The 12,127-nt window shown below is 55.8% G+C and overlaps 1 protein-coding gene across 1 annotated transcript; it reads right to left on the reverse strand.

Annotated features, from left to right (window-relative positions):
• Positions 1–8,196: 8,196 nt before the first annotated feature.
• Positions 8,197–12,075, reverse strand: TMEM86B (transmembrane protein 86B). The gene is made up of 3 exons (XM_003916119.5): positions 10,252–12,075; positions 9,752–9,998; positions 8,197–9,126 (listed from the first exon to the last, which is right to left on the reverse strand). The coding sequence occupies exons 1-3, from the start codon at positions 10,300–10,302 to the stop codon at positions 8,744–8,746; spliced, it is 681 nt and encodes a 226-aa protein (XP_003916168.2). The 5' UTR covers positions 10,303–12,075; the 3' UTR covers positions 8,197–8,743.
• Positions 12,076–12,127: the final 52 nt, after the last annotated feature.

The raw sequence follows: 12,127 nt of genomic DNA on the forward strand, positions 1-12,127 counted from the left end.
GTGGCTGGGACCCTCCTGAGGCCCTCTCTCCTTTGGTTTGCAGATGGCCACCTTCTCCCTTGTCCTCCATGTGTCTGTGCCCTAACCTCCTCTTCTAATAAGGACACCAGGCCATGGATGGCCCACCCGTAGTGATTCCTTTTACTTTTGAGACGGAGTCTCACATGGTCTTCTAGGCTGGAGTGCAGGGCGCCATCTCACCACCTGTAAGCCTCCACCTCCCGGTTCACCATTCTTTCCCCTGCCTCAGCCTCCCGAGTAGCTGGGACTACAGGCATGCACCCAATCAGCCTCCTCGCCACCTTTTTGTATTTTAGTAGGAGACGGGACTCTGTGGTCTTGATTCCCTGACCTGAGATCCGCCTTCGGCCTCCCAAGTGGCGGATTACAGGGCGGGAGCCACCGGCACCGGCTCTTGGAATATTTATTTTTGAGATGGAGTCTCGCTCTGTCGCCCAGGCTGGAGTGCAATGCCGTGATCTCGGCTCACTGCAACTTCTGCCTCCAGTATTCAAGAGATTCTCTTGCCTCAGCCTCCTGAGTAGCTGGGATTACAGGCACCCACCACCACACCCAGCTAACTTTTTTGTATTTTTAGTTGAGATGGGGTTTCACCATGGTGGCCAGGCTGGTCTTGAACTCTTGACCTCAGGTGATCCACCCGCCTCAGCTTCTCAAAGTGCTGGGATTACAGGCGTGAGCCACTGCGCCTGGCCTAATTTTTGTATTTTTAAGTAGAGACAGGGTTTCACCATGTTGGCCAGGCTGGTCTTGAACTCCTAACCTCAAGCGATCCACCTGCCTCTGCCTCCCAAAGTGCTGGGATTACAAATGTCAGCCACCGTGCCCAGCCTGGCTTTTTTTTTTTTTTTTGGAGATGGGGTTCTCACCATGCTGCCTAGGTAGATTTCAAACTCCTGGGCTCAAGCGATCCATCTGCCTCACAATCCCAAACTGACCTCATTTTCACTTAATCACTCCTTCAAAGACCCTATCTCCAAATACAATCACATTCTGAGGTACCAGAGGTTAGGACGCCAACTTACAAATTTTTGAAGGAGGATGTAGTTCAGTTCATAATAGCAGTGATGAGCTTTATGGCTTCTGAAAACGACATACTTCCCCAGGTGAATTCATCTCTTGGTGGTTTTGTTTGTTTGTTCTGAGACAAAGTCTCACTCTGTCTCCCAGGCTGCAGTGCAGTGGCATGATCTTGGCTCACTGTAACCTCCACCTCCCGGGTTCAAGCAATTATCCTGCCTCACCCTCCCGAGTAGCTGGGATTACTGGCACCCACCACCATGACCGGCTAATTTTTGTGTTTTCAGTAGAGATATATTGGCCAGGTTCAGTAGAGATATATATCGCCATATTGGCCAGTCTGGTCTGGAACTCCTGACCTCACTTGGTCTCCCAAAGTGGTTTTTTTTTTTTTTTGAGACAGGACTCGCTCTATCACCCAGGCTGTAGTGCAGTGGTGCCATCTCAGCTCACTGCAAGCTCCACCTCCCAGGTTCACGCCATTCTCCTGCCTCAGCCTCCCAAGTAGCTGGAACTACAGGCCCCCTCCACCAGGCCCGGCTAATTTTTTGATTTTTTGTGTTTTTAGTAGAAACGGGGTTTCACCATGTTAGCCAGGATGGTCTCAATCTCCTGACCTCGTGGTCCTCCCGCCTCAGCCTCCCAAAGTGCTGGGATTACCGGCGTGAGCCACCACGCCTGGCCCCAAAGTGCTTTCAAAGTCTTAATTCAAAACTATGGCACAATCCCACCTCACTGCTCAGAACCCAGGGAGCACTGGGTTTGGTTAATTCCTTCTTCCACACCCAGAGTAAGTTTTCTCAGCTCCATTCCCCAAATGACGCTGACTTGGGGCAGGGGAAGAATGCTTTGGTAGCTCAGGGGAAAGGACTGTGGAGTTCCTGCCTTTCCCCTTCCAGGATCCAAGGGTGCTAGAGACCTTTCTGTGTTCCTGGTCAGAAGTGAGGAGGTAGAAAGACCAGGAGCCACAGCTCTTAGTCATCTCACAGGCAAGAAACATCCAACAGAGGCCAGCTTCTGTGGGGCACACTGGACCACATCATTTTTGCCAGTGTCCTGGAATAAGGAAGTGAAGGAAGGCAGACCGTGGGGCTCCTCCCTACCATGCTCATCGGGGTACCCAGGTGAGGGGTGAAGTTGTCCTAAAGGCTTCCCAGAACTCACACACACGTGTCCCCACCTCTCCCTTCCTTGATCAGGTCTCCATTTTAGGTATTTACTGCTCATCTTATGCTATTGTTAAAGTCGAAGCTGAGGGGTGAAACCACAGCAGAAAGCAAGGAACGCTCAACCCCAGATCACAGAGGAAGAGGTGGACAGAGAGCATGGTTCCGCCCATTTGCAGCCATTTCTGGGCCTCTAGGCTCTGGCGGCTCCTGGGATCGCTGTCCTCGGTGCTGAATACACATTTGTTAGGGGCGCACCTGACAAGTTTGTCATTCTCAGGGAAAACCCAGTTTCTTGGTGCTGAGAAGAAACCATGGCACAGCCCTTCTCAGTTCTCCAGCAACCCTGGACTCTGCAGGAGAACAGAGAGACTCCCTACATTTGTTTCTATGAGAGAAGGGAAGGCTGGAGCAGGGAGTGGGGGAAATCTCTGCAGTCCTCTCGGAAAGCAAACCCTTCCACATCTGTGATCCCATGCGATTTAGCAGAGCCCTGGGTTAAAACTAGGCCATTGCTGGGTGTGGTGGCTCACGCCTGTAATCCCAGTACTTTGGGAGGCCGAGGTGGGCAGATCACAAGGTCAGAAGATCGAGACCATCCTGGCTAATACCGTGAAACCCCGTCTCTACTAAAAATACAAAAAATTAGCCGGGTGTGGCGGTGGGCACCTGTAGTCCCAGCTGCTGGGGAGGCTGAGGCAGGAGAATGGCATAAACCCAGGAGGCGGAGCTTGCAGTGAGCCAAGATGGCGCCACTGCACTCCAGCCTGGGTGACAGAGCGAGACTCCATCTCAAAAAAAAAAAAAAAACTAGGCCATGATGACGCTTAGTGACACAAACATCTGATAAAAGAGCTGTACCCTTTATATTTTCAAAGGCTTCCTACAAATTAAGGGAGGCAGAAGACCCATTTAATGGGCAATGGACTTGAAGAGATGTTTTACCAAGAAGGATATCCAAATGGCCACACACACACACACACACACACAAATGGGAAGGTGTTCAACTTCATTAGTCATTATGGAAATTAAACCACAAGGAAGTATCAAAACACTGCAGCAGCAGAACTAAAATGGAAAAGACGAACAACCAACTATTTGCAAGTATATGGGGCAAATGAAGCTTCCTCACATTGCTGGCAGGATGGTAACCTGGGAAGCTGCTTTGAGAAATGGTTTGTCAGTAACTATGAAAGCTAAAGGTACATATATCATCACTGAGCAATTCCACTGCTAGGCAGACACCTGAGAGAAAGAACTTTCCGTGTGCTCCAAAAGACATGGACAGAAATGTTCATGGTAGCTTTATTTATAGGAGCCCAAAACTAGAAATACAAAATGTTCATGAAGAGAGGGATGAAACAATACATTGCAATACATTCATATGATAAATACTACACAGTAATAAAAATAAAAACACACAGCATGGATCCACACTTCATCCACAGTGTTGAGTGAAGAAAGCCAGGATCAAATAACTATATACTGTATAATTCCCCTTAGAGAAGGTTCAAGGACAGACTACACTAATTTACGGTGATAAAGATCAGGAGACTGGCCACTCTTTTTTTTTTTTTTTTTTTTTTTTTTTGAGACAGAGTCTCGCTCTGTTGCCCAGACTGGAGTGCAGTGACATGATCTTGGCTCACTGCAACCTCCATCTCCCAGGTTCAAGCTATTCTCCTGCCTCAGCCTCCTGAGTAGCTGGGACTACAGGCATGTGGCACCACACTCAGCTAATTTTTTTTTGTATTTTTGGTAGAGACGGGGTTTCACCATGTCAGCCAGGGATGGTCTCAATCTCCTGACCTTGTGATCCGCCCGCCTCAGCCTCCCAAAGTGCTGGGATTACAGGCGTGAGCCACCGCGCCCGGCCCACTCTTGGGGAAGGCGGGTACAAACTGGAGAGGAGGCAGGAGAACCTGCTAAGATGCAGAAAATTTATTTTTGAGACGGAGTTTTGCTCTTGTTGCCCAGGCTGGAGTGCAGTGGTGTGATCTCGGCTCACCACAACCTCCGCCTCCTGGGTTCAAGTGATTCTACAAGTATGTGCCACCACACCCGGCTAGTTATATATTTTTAGTAGAGACGGGGTTTCTCCATGTTGGTCAGGCTGGTCTCCAACTCCCTACCTCAGGTGATCCGCCCGCCGTGGCCTCCCAAAGTGCTGGGATTGCAGGCGTAAGCCACCGCACCAGGCTATTTGAGACAGAGTCTCACTTTGTCACCCAGGCTAGAGTGCAATGGCACGATCTAGGCTCACTGAAACCTCTAGTTCCCGAATTGAAGCGATTCTCCTGCCTCAGGCTCTCGAGTAGCTGAGATTACAGTCGTGTGCCACCATGCCTGGCTAATTTTTGTATTTTTAGTAGAGATGGGGTTGCATCATGTTGTCCAGGCTGGTCTTGAACTCCTGACCTGGTGATCTGCCTGCCTTGGCCTCCCAAAGTGCTGGGATTACAGGCGTGAGCCACCATGCCTGGCTATTTATTTTTGGAGACGGAGTTTTGCTCTGGTCACCCAGGCTGGAGTGCAGTGGCGCGATCTTGGCTCACTGCAACCTCCACCTCCCGTGTTCAAGCGATTCTCCTGCCTCAGTCTCCTGAGTAGCTGTGATTACAGGCATGCACCACCACATCCAGCTAATTTTCTTGTATTTTTAGTAGAGACAGGGTTTCATCATGTTGGCCAGGCTGGTCTTGAGCTCCTGACCTCAGGTCATCTGCCCACCTTGGCCTCCCAAAGTGCAGGGATTACAGGCGTGAGCCACCGCACCTTTCAGCCCACACAATGAAGGTTTATGAAGCCCCAGATTCCAGGGCCTCCACCACGACTCCCTCTCTGCCACATTTCTGGTCCCACTGGGGACTGTGGTCCCTGCCCACTGGACCCAGTAGGTGTAGGTGTGGGGGTCTGGGCCCAGCGGGGATATACACCATAGTGTCACAGAACTCGGGGTCTAAGCCTGTATCCTCAGATCCACGACCTGACCGGGCAAGGAAAGGAAGGGAAGGGGGTCAGGGTTCCTGCAGGAAGGTTCTCTGAGTGGCCTTAAACAGACCCAGTTGTCTCTTACTTGTAGTTCTCAAAAGTAACTGTAGAATGTGCTGGGAATGCAACACCCCGAGATATGGAGGGACCGGCCAGGCAGCCTGGGCTCCATTCCTGCCTACCCTAGAGACAGAATGCCCCTCAGTGCTTGAGCCCAGTGACTCAGGTTTCACCCAGAGTAGAAAACCCAGGGCTGGGTACTTTTTGGGGTCCCTCAACTGCCATACAAGTGAGACACACACAATTGTGACCCTATCCTGCCTACACCACTTTCCTAAGCCTTGGGGGATCAGCTCACAATGGATCCTGTCCCTTGCTGCCCATCTGTGAGGAACAAGCCCACTTCATGTAACTTTTTGCATGTGTGGCGTTCTGTCTCATCGGGCTCTGGTAAGTTGGTAACCGGTGCACAGGGAACCTGCTTCACAGACCACACGCCATAGTCCCCGGGCCTCCAGAGCCAAGGGAAGCATCCCCTCCTTCCCACAGCCCTTCTTGTTATGGAGGCATGCACCCTATCAGTGGAGCCCAGAAGCCAGAGGCCTCCTACTCCCCAAGCCCGGGGTGCTCTCGCCCCTCTCACCTGTGGCCTCTGTGAGCATCTGGCCGGGGCTGTTGACCTCATGCTACTGCGCCCACATGCTGGTCTCTGCAGTCAGGCCCTCCACAGGCACCCTGATGTCTGAGGAGTCACTGGCCCAGTGGAGCCAGTAGGGGCAGGTCTTGGGGTCTGGGCCTGTAGGGGCCTCAGGGTGAGGGAGCTGGTGGTCTGAGCCTGCGTGACCAGGCCAGGGACTAGTTTGGGAATGTGGAAGAAGAGTCATTTGATGGTTTGTTTGTGGCTCTAATCATGAGAATAAAGTGCACAGCCTGGCACATTTTACAAATGTGCAAACACACACACGCACGTGCACACACAGGCACACACACGCACATGTTGCTGGGCAGTGGACAGGTGGCCACTCTGACCTGTGGATGTGCTCAGGACGTCCCTGGGGCCACCAATTCCTTTATTCTCGGGCCACACAGAGAAGGTGTAGAGGGTCTCAGGCTGAAGTCCCTCCACCCCTAGCCAGCAGTCTGACGTGCTTATGTTCCTGCTGGCCATGCCCGCCCCCGGACCCAGTAGATGGAAGTCTGCAGGTCTGGGTCCTTGGGGCTGCCCAGCTCAGGGTGATGGAGCTGGAGGTCCGAGCCTCCGCACTCAGGATTCTGACTGCCTTGGGGGCTGAGACGTGGGGAGAAAGCTCTGTGGTGAACAGAAGAGGGAATCCCACGGCCCTTCCTAGACGTGCAGGATGGAGGCTGATGGGGTCACTAACCTGCTGCTGTGGCCTCTGTCGTCCAGAGGGTCTGGGGAGGGACCAGACAGGGAATCAGACCCAGGGGTGGTCTGACCTGCAGGATCAGAATGAAGGCTGCTGAGTCCCACCCCACCTCATCCCCACCAGCCACCCTGACTTGAGAGGGAAGAGGAGACGGCGTTTTGCCCCTTGCCCCAGGTCTGGGTCCTGGCAGGGCTGGAAGGAGCCTGAGGGGGATGTGCACAGCACCTCTGAGAGAGCTCTGCTTTAGAGAAACACGAATCAGACTGTGAGAAAGCAGACCTTTGAAAAGTCAGACGAAAGGTCGTCCGGGGGCCAGAATCAGGGAGGAGGGACAGGATGCTGGGGCTGCGGGATGCTGACAGGAGGGCAGCGTCCTGTCGCTTTGGACAGCCATGTCTGCAGGCCCCATGCACCCCTGGAATCTGCACACCCAGAGCCCCGTCCCTCCAGCTGCACTTTCCTGTGGAATTTCCTCTTTCCCCGCCTTTCATCAGGTCTGAGTGGAGAGGAGGGTAGGAGATGAGGAGGAAGTGGAGGTTTCAAGCCTGAGTGCAATTCTTCAGATCCTCCTCACGCCTGACTCTTACTGAGGGAAATCCCTCAGCTTCCACTTCTCCTCACTCCAACTGTGGACTCCTGTCCTCACTTTCCTTCCTGGTCCCTGTCCTCCAGGATCCCCACCTTCCCTTCCCACCTCTGTACTCTCACATCCGAGAGTCCCGAAATACAGGTCCTGGATGGAGAAGTCGCCTCTCTGCTGTAAGAGTCTCTAAACGCTGACCATGGATGGAGAAGTCGCCTCTCTGCTGTAAGAGTTTTAAACGCTGACCATGGATGGAGAAGTCGCCTCTCTGCTGTAAGAGTCTCTAAACGCTGACCATGGATGGAGAAGTTGCCTCTCTGCTATGAGTTACTAAAAGCACATCATGGATGCAGAAGTCAAATAGGGTCTTGGAGAGCAGCTTGGACCCTGTCAAGTATTCAGATGCAGAATCTGAGGACCAGAGAGGGACAGCAGCTTGCCAAGGTCACACAGCCTTGACAAGGAGCACAGCTGGGTTCCTCCTTCCCATTTGATTCCTACCCCCTTGCCACCCTCCCTCTTCATCCTCAAGCCTCCTACCCTTCTCCCGATACCGCATGTGACTGCAGCGGGTTGTGTCCCCTAAAAAGATATGTCCAAGTCCTAACCCCAGGTACCTATGCAGGTGACACTACTTACAAACAGGGTCTGCACACATACTTAAGGATCTTGAGATGGAATCACCCTGGGTTTACGGTGGGCCCTAAATCCAATGGCCTGTGTCCCTAGAAGGATGCAGACACAGAGGGAGGCTACCCGGTGAAGCCAGTCACGTGAAGATGGAGAGACACAGCCACAGGCCGAGGGAAGCCAGGGATTCCTGGGAGCCTCCAGAAGCCAAGAGGGCAAGGATGGATTCTTCCCGAGAGCCTTAAGAGGGAGCACGGGCAGGAAAATACCCTGATTTTAGACTTTGGGTCTCCAGAACTGCAGGAGAGTCCATTCATCTTGTTTCAAAGCATCTGGTTTGGGGTAATTTGTGACGGCAGCCCCAGGAAACTAACACAGACCAAACAGTTCTCTTGGCTCAGTTCTGCACAATCCTCACTTTATCTCCTCAAATCCACTCCCACCAGACGGCCAGGGAGGGTCCCACTGGGCACCAGGCCTGGTCCATGGGGAGTGACCAAGAACCGTTTGCTGTCATTAACCACGATGGTTAATCACAATGATCTTCCCCAAGGCCTCTCCCACAGTAACAGCAGCATCAATGGTTCCACACCCACTTTACTAAGACAAGGAAAACGGATTCAGAGCAGGAGCTGGGGGCGGGCAGACTGTGGGGCCGACACAGAACACGGAGGCGGGCTGGTGGCTGGGAGGGCCACATGTGGGCCTGGCTGAGGAGCCAGGGATCTGGAGTCAGAACCTGGAGAAGGCAGCTGGAACCCAGCAGTGGACTTGGAATTCCGCAAATGGTCCTCAAACGTCTTCAGCTGGAAGCGGCGGCGGCGCCTGCAGACAGGCGTGAGGAAGCTTCGCTGCTGAGGGTATTTCTCAGGCTGGGCTGATCTGGGAGGCCCAGGTCTTTGCAAGAGGAGAGCGCCTGAATACCGGCCCTTCAAGCTCTCTAGTCAGTCGGTCTTGGCCATCTGGCTCCTGAGGGCCGACAGTGTGATGAGGAGCTGGGCAGCGTAGTAGGTGGTCATGACCACCAGGCGGGCATGGGGCAGGGGCTGGACGAAGGTGTCCCAGGCCAGCATGCCATCAGAGAGTGTGAAGAGCAGCGCGCCCCAGCCGGCACTCCCGCCCCGGGCCAGGCCGCGCCACAGCATGGCCATCAGGATCAGCCCATAGGCTGCCACAGGCAGGCCCATATCTGGCTCAAGGTGCTGGAGCACAAGGCTGAGGTAGGGGCCAGAGGCCAGGATGATGAGCAGCAGCAGGCCAGGCTGCAGGGGAGAGAAGCCGAAGGCCCAGACGTAGAGAAGGTGGGTGGTGGCGAAGGCGGCCATGCCTGGTGGGAGAGGGGTGGGGTGCCAGTGAGGAAGGCCCATCCTGGGAATGGCCCCGAGGTCACCCCTCAGGGCCTAAAATAAGGGCCGTCCCAAAGCACCAGGCCCCACCCTGGCCAAGCCTCCTTGCAGGCCTCCCCACATGCAGTGTCCATCCTTGCTCTGCTCAGAACCGCCAGGAGGCCCCATCTTCTCTTGGCCTCCAAAGCCCCATGCCCTCCGGCTCACCAGCCACTCTGTCCAGTCACCCTGGCCTGCCCAGCCACAAGCACCTGGCACACCCCTGTCCCGGAGCCTTTGCACTTGCCCTTCCCCCACACAGGCACACAGCACCTTCTGCTCTGCCCAAATGTGACTTCCTCAGCGACACCTTCCTCAGCAACCCTGCTTCAAACTGCAGCACCCCCAGCGGGTCCTCACTGCCCTTGCCACCCCCAGCTACTGCCCTACACCGCCAGTCCCCATCCCTCGCTGGAGCGTGAGCTGCCTCGGTCACGGCTGCGCCCCCCACCGTGCCTCTGACCACCGGAGCTCTCACAGGAGCCCTCTGCACCCCAGGCTCCCATCCAAGTGCTGAGGCCTCGCTCACACGGGTATCCGGAAGGCGTCACGGCAGCTTCCGCTCACCAGGGAGGAAGGCTCCAGGCCAGATGAGGCAGGCGTCCCCCACTGCCGAGCACAAGAGGGCTCCCTGGAGGAGCCGGCTGTAGCCCCCGCCCGGGCACACGACCCACAGGAACCCGGCCAGGCCGAGGATGGGCAGGCACTTGACCAGGGCAGCGACCCAGGACGGCTGGTCCTCGGGAATCCAGAGGCAGAAGTACACGCAGCAGGAGAGGATGAAGGGGCTCAGCCACCTGCAGACATCTGGGCGCTTTGGGGAATGGGGAGCTGCTGAGCCGAAACCCAGCCCAGCCCCCGTTCTTGGGACTGAGATCTTGTGGCTCCTGTCCCACCCCTACCCGGGACCCCAGCTGTACTGGCGGTACCCATTCAGGGACCAGGCTGCCAGAACCCAGCTTCCCAGGGTCCCAACCAACGCAAGGACAGCAGCTCCCAGACCCACCGGCTGCTGGGGTTCCAGGGGCCTGGCCCCCAGCCCCAGGCACACCTCGGAAGGCTCTCACCTGGGCTGAGCAGTGAGTCTTCAGGGTCTGCCCCGCTTTGCCAGCGTCCATGCTGGCCTGATACCCCCAGAGTGACCTAATCTGGGAGCGAGTGGCTTCAGGGGGTGGAGGGGACGGCTCATGGTTACACGTTAACCCAAGGAGCGTCCTGTGGACTCTGTGACTGATAACAGGGCCCAGAGAGATGTTGTCCTCACCCTGGGGACGGCCTTGCCTGGCACCCGCTGATAAAGCACTGTTGGCATCGGGGGTCCCTCTGCCCTGCCTGCTGGGACATGGTTTCCTTCCTCCTGTCTGCCTGGGGGGGGGTGAGGCCCACAAATGCCCGTCCCCTTGTCCTGGGCCCAATCAGCAGAGATGGAGTGCAGAATTCCAACGGCCACCCCTTCATGAAAGCGGGGGAGGGGCTGGCTGGCAGGAGCACCCCTGGAGGGATGGGAAGGTGAGTCCGCCCTTCACTTGCTGCCCTAGCCATCTCCCTCCCTGCTCCATGAAACCTTCCCTCATTCTGCTCAACCCCACCAAGCCCTCATGGGCTCCACCACAAACACTGCTTCAATGGGTGACGAGGTGGGACCACCATGAATGCGGCAAATAAGCACCCTCTCCTGTTAGCTGAGTGAGCCCCGGGTGACCTGCAAGCCGACTGCCATCCAAGTGAGGACACTGTCCTCATGGCCCAGTCCACACGCTCCGGTTTCCCAGCGCCGCTCACCCGTGCCACTCGCTGCACACCCAGCCTACATTTCCACCTTCCACCTGAAAGACTCATACCTACTGGGTGCCAGAGCCCAGCCTCAATGCTGGGCTTGGTTACTGGGGGTAAGTGCGGGCAGGAGCAGGGATGTGAGCACGTCGGTGGCTTCTATTCTCTGCCCACAGGTGGGGTAGGCCTGGTAGGAGCCCTCACAGCCAGCGCCTGGCCCAGCCTGGGGCCTCTGCAGCCTCAGGCCTCCCCCTGGCAGGACACAGTGTTGGGACAGACTGGGTCAGAAGCACCCCCAGCCTCTGAGGTGCAGGGATAACACAGGCTCCCCACCCCGCATCCCAGAACGTAAGGTCTGACCAGCAGAATCGTAAACTGTCTTCCTTTATTTATATTTGCAATATGAAATAGAAGCTCGGCACGAACGCACGCACACTCACACCAGCCTGGAGGAGGGAGCTGGGGACAAGGCCACTTGGCAACAGGGCTGGGACCCCAGACCCTCAAGGCCCCTAGGGGTGTTGCCGGGGAGGCCCCTGCTCCCCAGAGCCGGACTGGCCTGGTTGAAAGTGCAGGGTCTGGGCAAAGGCACGGCCCCCACTCGGGATCCTCTGGCACCCCCACCTGCGCTGGGCCGTCCCCCATGGTGGACCTGAGCTGAAAGGCCGGGTGTGGGCGTGGCCATCTGCGCTGGAGCATGGGACGGCTGGGCACGTGGGCGGCAACCTTGGGACCCCTAACACCAGCCCCCGCTGGGACGGAACGGGGAAGGCTGTGCTTTGGAGCCGCCAGCCCAACTTGGTGTCCTCACTGTCTCTCGCTCTCCTCCCTCTCTCTATATATAATATATAATATACGTTTCTCTCTCTCCATTCTATTTGACTCTCTTTATCTTTATTCTAGGAGGCAATGCTCCAAAACTTCTCTTCTCAGTGCAAATGGGGGTGGGTTGGGCCTGTCTCCCTGACACCCGCCTCCTGGGGGTCCAGAGGAGAGAATGTGGGGGGTTCAGGGTGATGAGGGCACTGGGGGCCATCATGGGACCCGCCCTGCCCCCACCCTGGGAGATCCACGGAAGGACGGAAGATTTGGCCGCTGCTGCCGCACCAGGCAGCTATCTGGAAACAGAGGGAGACGTCGTGTGAGGGTCCAGCAGGCCCAGCCCCACCT

This window comes from Papio anubis, chromosome 20 (assembly GCF_008728515.1).
Source record: "Papio anubis isolate 15944 chromosome 20, Panubis1.0, whole genome shotgun sequence".
In the NCBI taxonomy this organism is placed as follows: Eukaryota; Metazoa; Chordata; class Mammalia; order Primates; family Cercopithecidae; genus Papio; species Papio anubis.